General features: G+C 43.8%; 1 protein-coding gene across 1 annotated transcript in view; it reads left to right on the top strand.

Moving 5' to 3' along the window:
* Positions 1-14,517: 14,517 nt before the first annotated feature.
* The window catches only part of TMEFF1 (transmembrane protein with EGF like and two follistatin like domains 1), a gene marked incomplete at both ends in the record, with an annotated part of 111,888 nt that continues 106,296 nt past the window's right edge, over positions 14,518-20,109 (top strand). The window contains one exon of the mRNA XM_084206885.1: positions 14,518-14,764. Coding sequence (XP_084063011.1) covers positions 14,518-14,764 — 247 coding nt within the window. The remainder of the gene's footprint in view (positions 14,765-20,109) is intronic.

The following is a 20,109-nucleotide window of genomic DNA, read 5'->3' as shown; positions in this document are numbered from 1 at the left end:
TGTGTTTGTTGGTAAGGGTTAGCCTTCTCCTCTCTTCACTTCTTCACATCTGCCCAGCACTTCAGTGCAGCGTGGGAACCACAGATCCACAGCTCTTCACTCAGCATTGTATTTTCATCATCTTCCTCCTGGAAGCACAGCTCCCTGTGGAGCAGAAGGCAGCAAACCTCCCTGCAGAGAAATGACACCTTCCAGGCCCAGAAAACACAGACATTAACTCTCTTTTGGGTGCGTCTATCTTGTTGAGTTTGGATCAGTAGCACCGAGTGCATCTCCCAGTCCTCCTTAATGGTCCTGCTTTGATTCCATTATGGAGGGGTCCCTGAACACATGAATTGATTCCTTTTGCAGAAAACTAAACTGGAAAGTGCAGTCCAGATGCCAATAAGTGTGGTACTCCTGGGACCAGCTTTTACCTGGCTGAAGGAAGGTGTCCTAAAACGCATTTTACAAGGATGAAAAAGGTCCTCAGAACCAGCTGCTTTACAGATCTTCTCTTGCTGGCTGCAATACCTGCTAATGTGAACGCACTTTGTGGTGGCCTTGCTTGACCTTGGCAATTTATAGCCAAATTTTTATCTCTGCATCTTCAGATGTGACCTTGAGAAACTGTGGGCTCTGTGAAGTGAGCAGGTACACTGTGCACAGTCAATTTGGGGCACACATCCTATCAACCAAGGAACATCTGGGGGATTTGAAATGGCAAAAGAGGGATGGTTATTTGGCATCTCTCCCTCCTCCATGCACAGTGCATGAAGTGCTGGAGCAGCATAAAAGTGGTTTTCTAGCTTTTCAAGAGATTCAGTCAGTTTTTCAGGTTGGACAAAGCAAATTATATGTGGAAGGAGCAAGGGACCTGGAAATTGATAACTTGCCCATTACTGGTTTTTATAAAGCCAAAATAAAAGGGATCCTGTTTTTTTACTCAGGGCCAACCCTGACACCAAACAAGAAATCATGGAGAAAGCACAGTTCCTTAAATACTGCTACAAGCCATTTCACAATGAAAAAATGTTGGTTGTTTTAAATAAAGGGCTCACTCCTTCGTGCCTTACCATGCAGAGCTTAAAATAACACAACAGAGCTTGGCATTTCACTTCAAAAGAAAATGTTGCTGTGCTGAAACCATAATTGGAACATTACTACCCAGAATAAATGACCAAAGTTAGGAGCAATTGAGGGGTGGTGGAAAGATGCTGCAACAGAAGCTGCACGTCTCTGTGAATTAGAATGGTTGTTGTCACAGCTTTTATTTTAAGTGAAGCAGTCTCTAAGCACTGGATTTTTAAGAAGAATTTGGCAAACTGCCAACATTTAGACCTCAAAATAAGCAGGCAGGCTTTCCAGAGAGCCAAAAAGTGGGAACTGCTGGGTGCTGGAATCTCTCAAGCATGAGGCTCCTCTAGATTCCAGGATATTTGGAAGCATTAGTGAAAAATTACCAGACATAGTCTAGTCTGAAGACTTAGCTAAACTTCCAGCTGTCATTCCTCAGTTTCCTTGTTTCTACTCTTCCAAGTTCAGCTTTTCCAAAGTAGCCTGTGTATCAATACACAAAACATATACAGTAGCTGGAGGAACAAACAGTAGTTAGTAGATCCCAGTCTGGATCTAGCCAGGACATTGATAAGGGCAGCACAGTATCTCCAAATGCAGCAGGTTTTTTCCTAGATGAGACTGGCCTTTTGTATCTTATGAGTCAACAAATTTATAAATAAGTCTTTGAGAAGACTTCTCTTCTATGAGAAGAACCTATTTTTATATCTTCATATTAAATTCCTCCTAATTGCATATTATCTTTCCTTTTCTAATTGCATTTTTATAATATTAAAAAGATTACTTATTTTTTAACATAGCTCTTGCTGTATCTCATTAGTCAGATAGCTCAAACTGAAAATAAGACTTTTGAAATAGCAACATCGTGCTGTTGTAGTTCTGGACTACTTTATTTCTCTCTCCTAGTGGAAAAATGCCTTTTTAATGTCAGAATTGTATGTTCATTTGTCTAGCCATAAAAATAAGAACTTTTTGAACCAAAAATAAAAATTAGTTTATTAGTAACTTATCTCACTTCTAATCCTTTCTTGGGAAGGCATGTCACACATTCCTTCCAGATAACATAAATTAACAGGAGCCTTTTTCTCTTTCTCTCACAATAGTCTATAGAAAACTGAAGTAAATCAGCTGTATGGTTTTCTTCTTAGATGTCTAAGAGCATATGAAAAAATTATATTGGATTGTTAGTTATGTATCATAGGTATTTGTAAGCTGCTTTTCAACTCAGCATCTAAATGCTTAAGGGAAACAGATGTTTTTTTCAAAGGGATAGTTATATCATCTTTTTTAAAAACACAAAACCAAGTCCACATAACTGTTGGTTGGGGGAAGATTTTTCAAACTGAAACCTTTTAAGCTTACAATAATTTAGGAAAAAAACTCCCTACCACCAGGACAGTGATATTTTAGAAGAGTTTATAGCCTACAGGTGTCTGTCTGCAAATAATGAACGTGTACAGCAATAGTTCTCTAATGAACTATATGCTCAAGTACACCTGTGCTGTTCATCATCACTATGACTACAATGTTCCTCACAGTTCAGCATCTTTCCTTTCAATTGTACACTAAAATAAACCAGAGATGTGACAAATTGGGTTGTTTGAGCCTGTGGCTCTGGTAAGCATCACCTGTGATGCTTCTTGCTGTGCAGCTGTGCCATGACCAGTGTCTCAGATGAGTGGGGAGAGCTGCTAGGCTCCCTGTTGAGGAGCTTTCAGGCTTTTCCCCACTCCAAAAATTAAGTCCTACATGACAGATGAGGTTTTCTTTTTCTTCCTGGCCCATTGTCTGTCTTGCAGAGAGTGTTTTCAGGAAGGCAGTGAAGGATGGCTTTGACAGCTACAGGTCTTCACTCCCTCTTCCAGGACAAGCCTGTCCTTTCCCAATCACGAATGGGTGAGCAGCACGACCTCAAATTATGGGTCTTGTCCTGGAAGAGGGAGTGAAGACCTGGATAAAAAGCCCCATCCTGATGGTGTGGGAGACTTCTGTACATTGAGGCTGTGAAAAGTGCATGTGCAGTCTGGAGGGAGAATTCAAAGTGCCTTGTTTCTTAATACGAGAAGAGTTTAACATTTTCTCCTCAGTTACACTGACCGTATTTGGCTCTGAGCTCATCCAGCAGCAGCCGTGCCAGAGCAACTGTGATATTGTGCAGCATAAGGAGACTTTAACAGCCCTTCCACCATTTGTTCCCAGGGATAGACTCCTGCTAGAAGTGGGTACAATGGGAAAAGAGGGTATGTATAGGAAGCTATTTGAAGCAAGAGCCCTTATCCCCAGCAGTGCATGCCAGGTGCGTCTCTGGGGGCACTGGCACCAAAACACCTGATTAATCCATCTGGAAAACACACTTCCCTGCATGCTAGAATGTATTTCAAAATAATGTACATAAGTAATATAGATGTTGCACATTTCAAACACCTCAAATGACAGAGAGAAAAATGGAACTGAGAAACTGTGATATATGTCGTCTTGCTCAATTTAAAACCTTATGCTGAATAAACAGAAACATTTCTTATTCCAAGAATGGAGTCTTAAAAGCAGATTAGATGCTACATCATTACTACAAATTCACTTAAACATTCTTTTAGAAATGAGTTATCTCAGGGATACTGGTTACTAATCAATACAAGATTCAAAAAATGCTCCATAAAATTCGACTCAATTATCAAAAGCATCTTATTTCTCACTTCCCCTCAACCTTCATGTGAAAGTTCATTGTGTGCAGATTGAAATTCAGAACACGGTTCAGATTGAGTTCTTTCCTTTGGTAGCAATCCTATTGTCAAGCTCCACACGACATTCAGAATCATGTTGTGCTACTCCTGAAGGAATATAAATATCCAGAGCTGTGTCAACAATAAGTCCACTACAGACCACGATAGCAGGCATAGAAAGTGCTTTGGTAAAATATGTCTTTTTAGAGTAATCTGCACTTTTTGTGGCTCTGATGCAATTCCATTTCTCTCTGTAAAAGGAAGAAGTGCAGCAAGTTCAGGGTCTTGTGAACTAAAACTCCTTTCATCATCTCAAGTATCAGCAAAGCATGCGTGACTTGATGAAGAACAAAGGGATTAATGGTATTCTAAAAGTTAACTATGACTCATGTCAGTGTCCACGACATCATGTCTTTTGGGGAGGGAGGAAATAATCAAATATAAATAACATTCCATGCCATCTCTTGGGGCTGCATGATATATATAATTTCTCTCTGTGTAAGATGGAGTGCATCTCTCTTAATAGTTTTAGCTGGTGCTTTCATATTGATTGATATATTTCAGACAATTTAGCTTGCTCCCTACTTACAAGCAATTAGTGCCACTTCCCGACACAAAACACATATCCTTGGGCAGGGAGAAGGACTTATTTGAACCTTACAAGCTTAGAAGCATCCTGTGATCCAGACAAAATTCCACATTTAAAAACTGCGTAAAACTGAGACTGTACTACAATACCTACTGAATCTGCACCCCAATGCTGTCCATATTTTCTACAAAACAACCCCAACCATTCAACACAGAGTAATGCTGTTTCAAGAGCATATGGCTGTCTGTTGGATGCCATACAGCCACCAGCCATGTGCCTCTGAAAAGGAAAAGGTGGCTGCCCTCCACACTCCAGCTGAGAAACTGAGATACGTTAGGAGACAACAGGGACTCCAGGTATTTTGGTCACTTCACAATGAGGTTTCATCCCTACAGCAGAGTCATCTGTGTCAATGCCAGGAGGCAGAGCAGCCCAAAGAGGGAAAGCCCTGCAGCCTGCTGTTGGCCTGGGAAATCTGGAGAACAGTTCCTGCACAGTGCAACCCAGCAAAGCTGTGGTGGGAGTATCACACAGAAGCAGCTCAGTCTTTAAACAAGTAGATTTTATCTGTCAGAAGCAAGTGGTCTTCATACAGGTTGATGTTCATTTCTGTCCGGGTTCGGGCTGTTATTTGTCTCTGCCCAGACAAGGGTGAGATGGGCTCGCTTTTCGGGCTCCAAAAAACAAGGCTGGACTCTCAGGTTCGGTCTTCAAGGTTGTTTATTATTTCTTATCTACAAAAATTTTCTTTCTGCCCAGCCGGGGTCTGACCAGCAAGGCAGCCAAAGGCACTCTGACCTCCCACAGGGCGGTCACCTCTTTTTATAACAAAGTTTACGTAGACTATATTTATCTTTTGTCTCCAATACTTATAATTTTTATTACTAAGTGTACCTTTACTATAAACCTATCAAAAATACCTACGTCACCCGGAAAATGGAAGACAAGAAGAAGGAGGAAGAACCATGTGGCAGGCCCTAACTCCCTCCATCTTGTTCTTTTCCAACCCCCCTGTACCAAATCTTAAAAACTGTGCTTAAGCTTATAAATGTTCTATTTCTATATCTTTTACACGCCAGTGATTCTTATGTCCCCACATATAGGTGGAACATCTCTTGCAGGGTCAAAGTTGAGCCACCAGGTACTTTTGCAACATCCCAAGGCTCCCGAGCTCCCCAAGGGTTCTCTCGGTAGCTCTGGCCTTCAGGAGAAGTGCGCTGAGTTCCCACACATTTCAATATGTCCATCTAGGGAAAAAGACACCACATTTCTTGAGTGGAAGCTGGGACAGGAGACGCTAAGGTCTACAAACAAATTCTGCAATTACAGTGAGTCAAGAGATCTGTTCTATCTGCAAACATTTCTATTCATCTCTGATCTTTTCAGGTAGAAATTTCACTATTCATATGAAGAGATTACTTATTAAATCACTCTGTCAAAAAGATTGAAGCTGGATTCAGACCTTTATTACAGTTGTATAAGTGAGGGAAATGCTTTGTGCAGTTACCTTCAAAAAAAAAAAAAAAGGCAAGCCATTGTGAAATCATCCTAATTCACTACAAAAACATTATTATGCAGAAACCAAAAATGCCATATTTCCAGGTACATCCTATTCAAGGTGCATCAGCTGCCACTTGTCACATAGAGTGACAGCTCACCCAATAGGTCTTGTTCTTACCTTGAACACTTCCATCAGACAGACAGAAGCACATGGTACAAAAGAGCTGATGCTCTGGACAATCTAAATCCCTAATAGTCTCATATTTCTGGGCACAAATGTAATCATATTAGACAAGTTCCTCTGGAAATGTATTCATTTGGCTTTATTATCCACCAAAGGAGATTTCACAAGGTTCTGGAAATCCAATAAACCTCCCATTTATAAGTCACGGCTTGCAAATACTTAGAAATGTGCTCCATTGGAAAAAGCATATTACTATGTTAATGGACACATATTGAGCTTCCATGAGTTTCAGAAGTTCTTTCTGAATCTTTATGAAGAAACAGGAGAAGAATATACCATAATTTAAGCATGTCATTATTCTAGACCATAGTATCTCACTAACCTTAATGTGCATTAAGTTAGAGCTGGCACCTTGTCTAATTCTTCTTTTTTATGCCACAATCACTGTTTATGTTAAAAAAATATACAGTTCCTCTTTCCCCTTCTTGACAATTCTGCTTTTCTAAGTATATTGTTACCTATTAGCATAATGATAATGTAATTGCTTTTGTGCTTGTAAGCATTATATATAATGTGGATCAAGAACAATGCAATCTGTCTGTGTTGTGTAAACATTAAAATAACTAAGGAAATTAAGTTTGGACTGTTTGGTAATGATACAAGGGTGAGAAATATAGCTGTTCATAACTGCATATGGCTATGCTTGAGAAGGCTAACTGTATAATGATAGAAATCAATGTACAGCATGATGAAAATGGTTAATAAACTTTGAAAAGTTATGCAAAACCGGAGTACGAGAACAGCAGAAGGCTGGAGAAAATAAGACTGAGAAATGCAATGAAATATAACAATAAAGACAAGCTTATGTAATTCTGAATTGCACACTGTCACAAGCACAGGGAAGTAATATTCCCTTTCTATATGACTTCAGTGGGCTGACAAACTGTATGCTGCATCCACGAGTGTGCTTCTGCAGCAAAAATTAAAACAAAATAAAACTGACATTACAGAAGCCCTTGACAAAAATGTTTGAGAATATTTTACCATATAATGTACTACTAAAACCAGTCATTGGGGACAATTAAACACAGCATAAAACATGTCATTCTTTAATCTGCTTTTGCATTTTGATTAAGAATTGCAGATAACAATGTGAAGGGTATTCTCAAAGCAAGGGGTATAATTGACAAGAGCCCTAGTACTCATTAACTGATGATTAAATTTAAAGCAAACTGAATACTCATCTGATGCAGAATACAGAGAGCTGCTGGGGCAATGGAGATCAAGTTCAATGAAATATTTTATATTTTTGCCTTTGAGGATGCAAAAAGCTAAAAGCAGGACTGAAAAATTGTCATGATTTTATGAACGCAGTGTGGAAAATCTGCAGAGCTGAGTCAGGCGTGACCTTCCTGGTACACCCAGGCACATGCAGGTTTCTGTGCTGGGAATTAGCCCCAGTTTAAATACAATTCACTAACAAAGAACCAAAACAGCCTGATCAATAAGTGACAAAAGCATTTATCAGCATCTGGAAATCACTTCTACTGATCAGCAGTTAGTCTGGAAGTATTTGAAGAAGAGAGGTGTCAATAGATTAGAAGAAACTGAGAAAAGGGTAACAAACTGATTAATGCACTAAAAAATTGATTCATTAGGAAAGATTAAAAGATGTAAAGGTGCTAAGTGACAGCTCATATTTTATTTATATAAGCAAAACAAGAAGAAAAATTGTTTGGAATAGGTGACTGAGAACAAGTGACATGGGCAAACGAAGGGATTTGTGCCAGTCCTGAGAATGGTTTGAAGCTTCCCCTACTGTTCCTGTCACCACTCTGAATAGATGTCAACAGAAGGTGTTAGAGTTGGAAGGAAACAAAGTGTTCTGGAAAAGCATGTGTTTGAAACTGGGTTTTAAAAAGTAAGGATTTTGTTTTGCAATAGCTACAGAATCCTTTGTGTCCCGTGGTTGGTGCTAGAAAAAGAAATCTCTCGGTGTCCTGGTTTTCCCAGCAGCAAAGTGGGCTCAGTAATATTTCTTGACTCATGGGGACATTGTGACAGGAAATTCAATGAGAAGAAATATATATTCAGCTTGGTTCTTAAAAATCATCTTATTGACCCAAATGGGCTTTTAGTCATGCCTTTTGACTGAATAAAGATATTCTGGGAAAGAAGAGGCAAAACAACTGCAAGAAGAGGAACAGATCTGGCACTTGGTGAATGGAAAAGGGAAAAGCATAAAATCTAGAGAAACACCTGAAAAATTAAAGATTAAAATAAAAAGTAGGGAAATAGAGAAGAACTATAGGAGTGGGGTAGAAAATGCAAAAAAGAGTGGAATAGTACAAGGGAAAGAGTTCTCAGCTTCCCAGTAGTAACCAGCCTGAGCACGTTGGTGCCTCAAAAATGGGTGAGATATTGAGGCAGCTTTATGCACTGGAGAAGGACACAGCTGAACAGGGCAGCAGGGTGCTGGGGGGGCAGTGAAATGGCCACTGCACCACTGCCTGTGTTCCTTGCTCCAGAGCCTTGGTGAAGTTACATGGGCAGGAAAGGGCACAAGCAGTTATCTGCCTCCTCTTTCTCAGCTCTTGGGAGCAGCAGCATCAAGCCCAGCTTTACTGAGCTCTTGCCCTCCCCTCACTCTGTCCTCATCGCTGTGACAGCAAATTCAGTTTGGCCTAAACTGGTTTTTTTTTCTCCCTAGCTTTGGGTGGGGTTAGATATTTGAATCACTTATCAAGCTCCTGAACCAAAATTTAGACATGTGAGACTTTGATAGAGGGCAAGTACGGATCTGAGGCTGGTGCCACATATTTGTCCTGGATGGAAAGGAGAAAGAGAGTAGTATGCTAAACACTCTTTCTGTTCAGCTGAGAGCCTTCCAGACAAGAAAATCTCTCCACAATTGTGTTTGCACCTGTGCAGGGTCTGCTGGACAGACTCCCAAATCTGACATCATTGTAAATCCTGGGCCATGCTGAAGACCCCAGGAATAACACAGAAGAAATTCTGTGATGCTGACAAGAAAATTTAATGAAATACAAAGTTTAATAGATAATAAGCAATGCATGAACCTAAATGACATAGCCAGTGCCACCTGAATCTTTCCTGGTTTTGCACTAATTTTATTTTATCAGAATACAGTGGGACTATATACTGAAGATACTTATTTGTTTTATGCAACTTGCAAATACTGAAGATGGCAGATTTAGGTAGGTGTCATTTGAGATTTTGGGCACAAAGTCCCTAATAGAAACAGATAAATAAATTCCACTATTGGATAAACAGTACTTTTGATCAAGTAACAAAAGTGAAATAGTTTGTATGAGAGAACTCCTGAGTGTTTTGTTGAGGCTGATTCTAGATTTCATTAAACAATATATTTGATTTACAACCAGAGGCAATGGCCACAAAGTGAAACACAGGAGGTTCTCTCTGAACATCAGGAAACACATTTTCACTGTGAGGGTGACCCAGCACTGGCACAAGTTGCCTAGGGAGATTTTGGAGTTCCATCCTTGGAAATATTAAAAAACCATTTGGACACAGGTCTGAGCAATTGGCTCAGGGTGGCCCTGCTTGAACATGGTGAGTTGGACAGGATGACCTTTAGAAGTCACTTCCAGCCTCAACATTTTTGTGTTTCTTTGATTCTGTGAACACTGTTCCAGTTTACACTCTTAATATTTTTGATGTTTTCTTTACAAGTACAGGAATTGGGAAGGGCTCTTTTGGGCGGTAAGAAGGAAAGCTGAGACTAATAAGTACAGTTCTCTGGCAAAAAAACCTGGCAAGAGCAGGATTCTTGTGTCTGATGCACAAGGCCGCAGGGGGCTCCAAACAACTCTTTGATGGTTTCACTAAATTATAGATCTCTGTTCTCCAAGACAAAATAAAACAGTGCTTTCACAATTAAGTGTATCTGTGTTGTACCCAGATCTCTGGCAAATGAAATCACTCTCACTGCTCTGGCAGCTTCTCTCTGTTATTCATATTCCCTGTTTCCCTTTGGTTGTACATCTTCATTTCTACAGCTACTGGAGAAAGATCGGGGGGAGGAGGGCAGAAATTGTGCGTGCATCAGCAGGGGACTTAAAAACTGCTGGTGGTATTCAAGAGTTCACCAAAGATGACAATTTTCAACAATCTGTATAGCTTCCTACTTTCACAGAAGAGAAGTTGGAGGTGAGCGAAAGTGAAGTTGATGGATAATTGCAATAAAGTTGCATTTACTTGCCAAAGATAGAAGTGACCAAGTGTGGCAGAGTTTAGTGTGATCCCAAAGACACACAAGATCTGTCATTTTGCTGGTGTGGCTTTCCCTCTGTCTGCAACAATTTGCACCCCAGAAGCAGCTTGCTCAAATTCTTTCTGAATTCTTTTGCTTTTAAAGCTGGCAGGAAAGTGTTTAGGTTGGATTTTTTTTCTTTTTTTTAATACATATACCAGAGAACAGAGTAGAAATGAAGACCTAGCTGGCATAGTGTGAATTTGCCAATCAAGCATGACTGTATCACTCACTTTTAAACTAGCTAGAGATGCTTCCAGACAGACAGAACTGCTCAGATGTGGCTTTCTAGATAAAAAATGGCATGTCATTTATCCCAGCAGTCAAAAAATAACAAAAACAACAAAGAGCCAAAACCAAACTCCATAAGGTTTATTTACAATCTATCTGGACTTGTTAAAAGATTTCACACTAAGGGCAAATCATGCCTGACAAATTTGGTGTCCTTCCACAATGGAGTTACAGCATTGGTGGATAAGGGAATAGCAACTGACGCAGTCCATCAGGACTTGTGCAAAGCATTTGACACTGTCCTGCACACCATCCTTGTCAGTGCCCTGGAGAGACATATCTTGATGGATGGACCACTCAGCAGATAAGAAATTGGCTGGGTTGTCACATTCAAAGGGTTGCAGGCAATGGCTCAATGTCCAATTGGAGTCCAGTGACAAGTGATGCTTTCAGGGTTGGTATTGGGACTGGTGCTGTTTAATGTTTTTGTTGGTGACAAGGACAGTGGGACAGCACACTGAGGGCACCCTCAGCAAGTCTGGCAATGTCACCAAGCTGTGTGGTGTGATTGACGCACTGGGGGGAAGGGATGCCACCCAGAGGGACCTGGACAGGCTTGAGAGGTGCGCCTGTGTGAACCTCATGAAGCTCAATGAGGCAAAGCACCTGGATCCAGGCAATCCCAGCACAAATTCAGGGAAAGAATGGATTGAGAACAGCTCTGGGGAGAAGGATTTGGGGGTGTTGGTTGATGAGAAGCTCAACCTGAGCCAGCAATGTGCACTTGCAGTCCAGAAAGCCAAACATGTTCTGGGCTGCATCAAAATCAGCATGGCCAGCAGATCAAGGGGGGTGATGCTCCCTCACTACTCCATTCCCGTGAGAACCCACCTGGAATACTGTGGCCAGCTCTGGGGCCTCCAAGATAAGAAGGATGTGGACTTGTTGGAGCAAGTACAGAAAAGAGACACAGACATGAGCAGTGGGCTGCAGCACCTATGATGACAGGCTGGGAGGGTTAGAATAATTCAGCCTGAGGAAGAGAAGGCTCCAGGAAGACCTTACAGCAGCCTTCCAGCATCTGAAGGGGGCCTACAAGAAACCTGGTGGGGGTCTTGTTACAAGGGTTTATATGGATAGGACAAGGGGCAGCAACTTTAAACTGCAAGAGCATGTGGATGCCCCATCCCTGGAAGTGTTCAAGGCCAGGCTGCATGGGGCTTTGAGCCACCAGCTCTAGTGGAAGGGGTCCCTGCCCATGGCAGGAGGGTTGGAACTAGATGATAGTTACAGTCCCTTCCATCCCAAACCATTCTACCAGCCCAGCATATAGTTAGCCTGTCTAAGCTGAAAGACAGGGGGAACTGAAGCAAAGTTGTACATTCAGTTGGGAACTCCCTACAGCAGACTACCCACTGCCCTGCAAGAGGGATGTCTGACCTGGGAGAAGTACTGTTACTGGTAAAATTTGTTCTGAGAGCTATAGTTTGTATCTGCATGTTTTTTCGTTGTTGTAGGTGTGGAAGTGGCCACAAAGAACTGTGCAAGACTGTTAATAGAAATGAGGTTCAGATTATACCAAAAAAATGACTACATAATCTTGAGGACTGGAATAAAAGAAATGGGATGAAATGCAACAATAGAAAAGATACAGTCATGCACTTAGACATTTATGAAAAGCATTATTATTATTATTATTATTATTATTATTATTATTATTATTATTATTATTATTATTATTATTATTATGGACTGTAAATGACAAATACAAGGAGTAGCCTGTATTTGTCACTCACAGCATGACCTGAAACATCAGTGAGATTTGGCCATATAAAAAGCAGACTGGCTGTATTAGGGAAGACAATTTTGGAAGAAATCAGGAGAGATTACCTCTATGGCAGAGACTGGCAATAGTTTGTGAAAAGCTGTTACAAACTGCAGCTATGCTGAAGAAAGCTGAATCCAAACTTATCTAGTGCACTAAAATCTGAGCTACAGAGGCTCTGTCTTACAGGAGACTAATAAAATGTACTGATAGGTTAGGCCAGCAAAGAGTGGCTATAACTACTGCCTATAAATGTACTACAGATTTAAATGCAAGGGAAAGAGAAACTGGAACACTGGATGTCACAAGAACAAATGGGTATGAACTAGGTTTTGAATGTGTTCGAGATGAGGGCTGTTCTGGTCCAGCCCTTCAGCAAGAGGCATAGGAAAACAGCATGTTTAGTGTACAATGGATCTAGATGTGTTTCAGGGAAGGAGGTGCACGGAGCATTTGCTCCTACAGCAGCAAAATGCTACCTTCCAAACATCTTTGCCAGTCTCATCACCCAAAGATCTCAAAGGTTCATCTGCTTAGCAGACCAGACAGCAGCAAGCAAACCTAGAGACCTTGAAGACCCTGGCCTGTGTACCTCAGCAGCCCAGTTTCATCAGCACCAGTTCCATTCGACTTACTGAGGAGAAGAGCTCTTCTCACATCCAGCATCGCTAAGTAATTACAGAAGAACATTTACTTGGCAGAGGCAGCCAGTGCTGAACCCCCTATGCCAAAAGGAAATTGCTCTCTTAGTAATTCAGGACTTAGTCTTCAATGCTGTATTTAAACAGACAATAATCTGACTTTAGATGTCTGATCACTGTGCCTCCCCAAAGCTTACTCCTGGATTTATGGCCTTGCTCTTGACTGCTCTGGTTAACAAACTGCTCAAAGGTCTCCTCACACAAGAGCTATACCTTAGCCCAAGCCAGATCTCCTCACACAAGCTCTACACTTTATGGCCAATCAGTGGTGGGTAGCAGCATAGAGATCAAGGAAAAAGGCAGGTTTTATTCCTGAAAAACAAATGGTTTGCACAGTGGATTAAAAAAACTTGCATGAAACATGCCAACCGAGACAGGAAAAAATCTTGTTGAATGTAAAGCATTGTCTTGTGTTTTCACTATGTGAAAACAGTCACTGTGCTGTCAATTTACAAAGCTTTCAGCCACACAGATACATGCTGAGCATCTGTACTCGAGATACGTGCCTGGTACCTTCTACCTGTGCAGCGCTTCTGACCTCTGAAGTGTCCCCATGTAAGGGACTGGAAAACCCGTAGATAGTAAAAGCACTCTGTTAAAAACTCACTGCCTTCACCATAAATATATTAATTGCTTGGACTGGTGCAAAAGCTCCCGCTATACGTGCTGGGCTTCCATTCAGTAAAAACTAAACACAACCCTTACAATTAATAGAAGAGACGATCTCTTTGCTTTCTTTCCCAACCCCACTCACGCCGGCTTATTAGCGAATAGTAAAAAATCACCCCGGACAGTGACAAGCGCTGTGCCAGCGGTCCTCCTTCCCCGATGCCCCTGGGGACCCTCTCTGCTCCATTCACCCCTCGGTGCTCTCCCCGCACGCCTGTCGCCGGTGCCCGCTACCAGCCCGGCCCGCCCGGGACCCCGCACCCGCTCCCTGCGGGGGCGGCCCCGCCGTGAGGGCGGCCGCTGCCGCCGCCGCTCGCCCTGCCCGCCGAGCGAGGAGAAGCCCCTCACCTCCCCTCCGGTCCCGGGGGAGGGGGCTGCTATCACGTGTGCTTCCTCCCCCATCTCTCTCTCCCTCTCGCTCTCTCTCTCCCTCCTCCTCCTCCCCCTCCGCGGCGGCGGCGGCGGCAGCAGCAGCCTCTCGGCTCCGCTCCCTTTGTTGCAGGCGGAGCGGCGGCGCTGCCGGGCGCCGCGCACAAAGGAGCGCGGCCGGGGCGAGGCGGCACCGCTGGGCGGACGGGCGCGGACGGAGCGCGGCCCCAGCGGGGACAGCCCTGCCCGCGCCCCGGCGGCGGCGGCGGCGGCGGCAGCAGCGGGTCCGTGCGGCCGCTGCGGCGGGGATGCTGAAGGTGCGCTCCGGCGCGGCGGAGAAAGGAGGGTCCCGCCCGGGCGGCGCCGCGGGCTCCGGTTGATGCTGCGGGCCTGCCGCCGCCATCCCGCTGCCGCCGGCGCTACCCCTCGGCCGCCCCTCGCCATGCTGGGAGAGAGCCCGGCCGCCGCCCGGCCGCTCCTGCGGGCGGGACCCCCGCTGGCGCTCTGCTACACCTCGGCCCTGCTGGTGCTCGCCCTCTCCGCGCTGCCCGCCGGCCGCGCCTCCCATCCCTTGCCCGGCTCCGAGTGCCAGGGCGGCGGCAAGGGGAAAGGCATCAACTGCTCAGGTAATGCCCCGCCGGCTCCCGCCCCGCGCCCACCCCTGCGGGCAGCCCACGCGTGCACGTGGAGGGAGGGCCGAGCGCTGCCCCCCGGCTCCGCCCGGCCCGGCCCGGCCCGGCCCGGCCCGCCGTGCCGCTGCGGGCGGCGGAAAACAAAGGAGCGGCGCCCATCCCGACCCCGGGTGCGGCGAGCCGGCTCCCCGGCCGGCCGGGAGATGCCCCTCTCCGGGGCGCGGGGAGCCCCCTCTCCGAGGTCTCCCCGCTGAAGGGAAGGGCTTTGCCGCCGCCTCTCGGCTTTTGTTGCTCCCCGCTGCCCCCCGCCGCGGTGCCGGCAGGTGCGCGGCGGCCGCCCCGGGGCTGCCCGCATCCCGCCCCCTCCTCCGCCGTCCTCCCCTGCCGCTGCCCCGTGCCCGTCCTGCCGCTAGCAGGGGGTGCGAGCCGGGTGGCAGCCGTGAGCGCAGTCCCTGATGGCTCACACGGGCTGTTTCTTGGGTCTCACTCTTGCTGTGAGCAGCCCAGCCGCGGGGTAGCCTCTCCGCCCGTCCGTCTGCCGGCTGTCGTAGAGATTCACTCTGGATGAGGTGTGGGCAGTAAAATACCCCGCGATGTGCTCAGAATAAGCTTTCTTGGTTTATTTTCTGCTTTGGTTGCATGACATACATAATATACATAATTATGTGCTGGTATTGTAAGGTTGCAATGTGGTTTGGCATGACAGCAGCACGTTTTCTTAGATCTTGCGGGATATGATGGTTTTGAAGTAGAACAAAGTAAATACATGCAACATAAAGTTTACAGGTTTTTAGAAAGATTTGTTTGTCTTCTAAAACTATATTTAGAAGAGGCAATTATTTTTTTTTCTCTGAAAAATGGCTGTGCATGCCTCCTCCTGCCTTTTAAAATGATAGGTTTATTGCACTGCACGACTGGCCAGCGAGAGCTGTACAAAGTGCCTTCTCCAAGGTGATGAAGGTTTCTCGCCCTGTGTGCAGAGCCCCCCGCTCCCATTGTCTTCAGCGGGATTGGAAGGCAATTTACACGTTGGAAGGAACTCTCGGTACCTTCCAGGGTAAGGTCCCCAAACTGTGCCAGAGATTTCAAGAAATGAGCGAACGGAAGAGTGATCTTCCTGCCAATTACATTTTACAATACGGATAATGCTGCTAAAGCAGGCTATCAAATTCGCAGACCAGCAAACTGTGGCAAAATGGTCTTGCAATACAATAAATCTGCTACGCATTCTTGAAGTGCTCCTCTTCATTTTACCCAGTTTAGACATACACTGTGTTACTGTGTAACAGTACCACAATGCTACTGTTTTGCTGCTGCCGCCTGACTTTTCACTCTATTCGTAGGAATATGATGGTTATTTTTAAAGAGAGGTTAATAGGTTAATGTGTCACTGGCGTTAGCGGCTTACCCATCAGAGACATATGGGTCATTAGACCATGGCATGAGCATAAATCAGTGAGATTAAATATGGAAGGCTGCTGAAATGTATGAGGAAGTTTCTAAGATGATGTGGAACGCAGGGATATCGTTATTTAGAAACAGTCACAGAAAGAGAGCTTTCCACCCTGGAATTAGAAAACCGTATGCTATATTGAAGGCATTCAGCATGATTTGGTTCTACTAAAAATAGGCACAAGCAAATATATGTGCTATATACATACTTGTGGCAGGCACTCTTTTCAGGGTAACTCCAAAAATATGGAAGGAAAGTTGTTTTTTTTTAAATGCAGTAGTCAGATTCTGCTGTGTGTTAACTGTTTCATGCAAAATGGCAGGTTTCAGTACTCAACTTTATTTTGAAAGACGTAACGCCAACACACCATATCTGGGTCAGATTTTCCCCTCACTTACCTTTGCACAGCTTCATTAACTTTTACTGAAGGAGCTACTCCCTGAAAAAGATGAGTTTCCTGTATTTACACATGGGACCAGATGTTGGCATTAGCACCCTTCTCAGTGGACTGCTACGATGTACATTGCTGTTTATACTGAAAGTTAAAGTTGAGAACACTACTGCTACTTCTTCAAATGACTAGACTCTCTAAATTGCTTTCCATATTCAAAGAAGCAAAATGCTTCTCCTTTCTTCTGCTGTTTTGCAAGTTTAATATGTGCATCAGTCTGACCTGCTGCCCTAACAGGTTTTTTGCACTTCCTGAGATGGTTCCGGGGCTGGTAGCGTTTTATCATTGTTAGATTATAAAGCTACCTTTATTTTTTTGTTATTTCTTTTCAGAAATGCTGAAGTCCTCTCCTTTATTGCTACAGAATATGCTGCTTAAAAAAGAGTTTGCTGTAACAAAAGAACATTACAAGGTGGAGGGCACAGGCAGACAACGTGAACATTAGGATGGCCTTTTCAGCCTTGATTCTGCTCCTTTGGCATATGTATTGCAGCTTGGCCTTTTGTTAAATTATGATAAAATTGCATCATCCCTGGCCAAATGAAGAACATTTGATAAAGTGATTAGAGCAGGAAACAGAGAATTAAGATGTATCTGGAGTTAATTGACAATGTGGACTTGTGTGTGTTTGTTCATCTATCAATCCATACTTTGCTAAGCTAATGAAATAAAATAACCCCATTTTACCCAGAATAGGGTAAAAAACAAAATAGGTATTTCTTTCTGGAGAAGACAGTCCTAGGCTGGTGTTTTGCAGATGTTACATTATTCCCAGTGCTACCAGTATTCTTCTTCCCTAACATTCCCGATACTCCCTGACTGTCCAAGGGCTGGTGGTGTGGTGCTGTGCTCGGGCTCTGGGGTAGCTGTGTCCTCAGTGAGGGGGCTGTGAACTTCAGGGTGTTATTGGGCATCCCATGTGTGAAGGCGAGCACAAGGTGTAGTTCCTTCCTGAGCTCCTAATGCAGTGGTGCTCTCCGGAGACACAAACCGTGAATGGGCATCGCCAGCTTCAGGGTTAGCCTGGCTGAACCTCTGGTGGTGAGCTCCGGTCACCTGTGGAGCCACAGGGCTTGTAGCTGGATCACAGCTGACCAAACGCTGCAGCTGTGGGTGGAAGGCACACAGACTCAGCTAGAGACCCTGCTCAGTGCACTGGTACGGGTTTGTGCACCCGGGATTTTAATTAACAGGGCTGTGCTTGTGTTGTGAGCCTTTCAGTGTGCTGTTCCCTCATGTGATAAAATAGACTTGCTAGGGATGATTCTATGCACCACCTATAAGTCTCACAGACTGTGTGCTGCCCCTGCTTGTCTTGAGATCTCTCTGAGAGAAATGAGTAAAAATAAAGTTGTTTCAAGACAGATTGTTGAGGATTGAATAAGCATGATGAGATCTTGTTTAAATGCGAATATGGTGCATTTGTTTCCATTGCTTTCTTAGATGCCTTCATGTCTGTCCTCCAGATCCTGTAGCAGGAATCCCCCAGGCTTGCCATTGATGGACACCTATTGTGGTGCTGTTGTAGCTGTTATTCCTTAGGAGAAGATGGGGTCTAAATCTATTCTTTTCTGGTATGTCAACACTTGAGGTGAAGCCTTAAGATAATTAGTAAGTTGGCCAAAATGAGTGTTGTGTGCGCTATTTCTCACTCTATTGTGTTGCCTGAAGCTTGGATCCAGGCTGTCCCTGCTGTAACAAGGGAGAGTGTACACAAGCATGTAGCTCCCTTGGCCCAGTCCACGTGGCAGATGTGACCGTGGATTTCGGAGGATATAAACCTCAGGCACTGCTGGTCTCTGGAGCTCAGCCGTGGTTTCTGCCTGGGCTCAGTGGGGGCTCTGTGAACCAGAATGAGATGTGGCCTCAAGACTGGCTTTCATCTGTGCTTATCAGCTAGAACAGACATATCCTTTGTGCTTTTTGCTCAAATTAAGTGGATGAGGGGTTTTGTTTGCTATATCATTCTAAGTTACACAGAGCAAAACCAATTTGTGCTAAAGATATGCAGCCATGTTGGTGACAACATTAAGAGCAAGGGATGTGAGAGAGATGCAGGTTCAGGCAAATTATCGTATTTTAAGAATTACCTGTTGTTTTGTGTTTGCATAGTTCCACTTGATCTGAAATGGTAGACGGGACTAGAATAATTGGTTATTTTATCTAAGATACTATGAGTTATGTTCCTGTAAATGAATTATAACAGTCAAGCCAAATAAAATGTGGTATGTGTTTGTGCCGACTGAGCTTCTGAAGTAAATGATCTAAACTCAGTTAGGTTACATGTCACTTTGAGAAACTATCATAAGGCATGAATATAAATCAACTACGTGTAAAAAGTAAAAGCAATTATTAAAAAGAGAAATTAAAACTCGGACAGTAGCATGCATATATTTATTTCCCTTTAGTGTAATCGCCTAGACATGAAATGTCCTTGCAATACAGATTTTTATGCTGATTAAAGAGCCAAAAGGTAATTAAAGTAGAATTGAAAGTGTCAGAATAGCAGAAAATCATCTTGTAACAGGTGTCACTCCATCATTGTCACTAGTGGGAACTGGTAGTGTGATGGAGCAATTGAGGCTTGACTGAGGGGATTGGATTGAATCCAATTTCTTTATTGGTTTTTTGAAAAGAGGAAAAAAAAGCTGTGTTTGTTGTGGAAAATACTGCTAAGGAAGCATTCTTTCTGTACCAAGATCTCTCGGATAATTCCTATTAAGGGGAGAACAAGAAGTCTGGTCCTTTTCTTCCTGTTGATGTAAGGATAAATATTTGATACTTATACCTTGTCAGTTTTCTTCTGGAGTTGACAGTAGATTGGATAAAGGGGAGAGTTTATATTTACTTGGACTAGAAAAAAAAAAGAAGTTGTAGCCAAGAATTTTGGATAGAAAGTTACAAATGCAGGGAATCTGACTGATATTGACAGGAGTCTGTACCCTTTTCCTGGGAAGAGATCATTACACTCCACCATTGAGCTGAGAGCACTTGTGTCTTTTCCAGCCTGTGGTCAGACTTTGGGGAGTGTCCCCAAAGCAGGCAGTGGCAATAGTTCCCTGGATAACAGGAGCTGTAACACTTGTGGAAGGAAGAATGCTGAGCATCAGGAATGTTGAAAAAGGATCTGCTCTTCTGACTCGAGTCCCCTGCATATCCTCCTCACTGGGTCCTCACAGGTGCTGTGGAACAAGAGTGGAGGTAGGGGACATGTTGGTATTACTGAGGTGGAAGTCTGTCTTTTTCTAAACTGACTGTAATGCTCAGCAGAACCAAAGACCAAGCAGAAGTACTCTTGGAAAAATTGTTCTATCCCAAAAATAGCTTTTGATACTAAGAAAATTATAATTAAATACTATGCTGGAAACTAAATAGTCCCTTCTAATAGTCCCCTGTAGTTTATTCCTAGATCATCTTGAAATTCTAGCAATTTAG

Source organism: Fringilla coelebs (assembly GCF_963513975.1).
Source record: "Fringilla coelebs genome assembly, chromosome: 1".
Taxonomy (NCBI): Eukaryota; Metazoa; Chordata; class Aves; order Passeriformes; family Fringillidae; genus Fringilla; species Fringilla coelebs.
The sequence above is the reverse complement of the archived record's forward strand: the minus strand, read 5'-3'. Positions and strand labels throughout refer to the sequence as shown.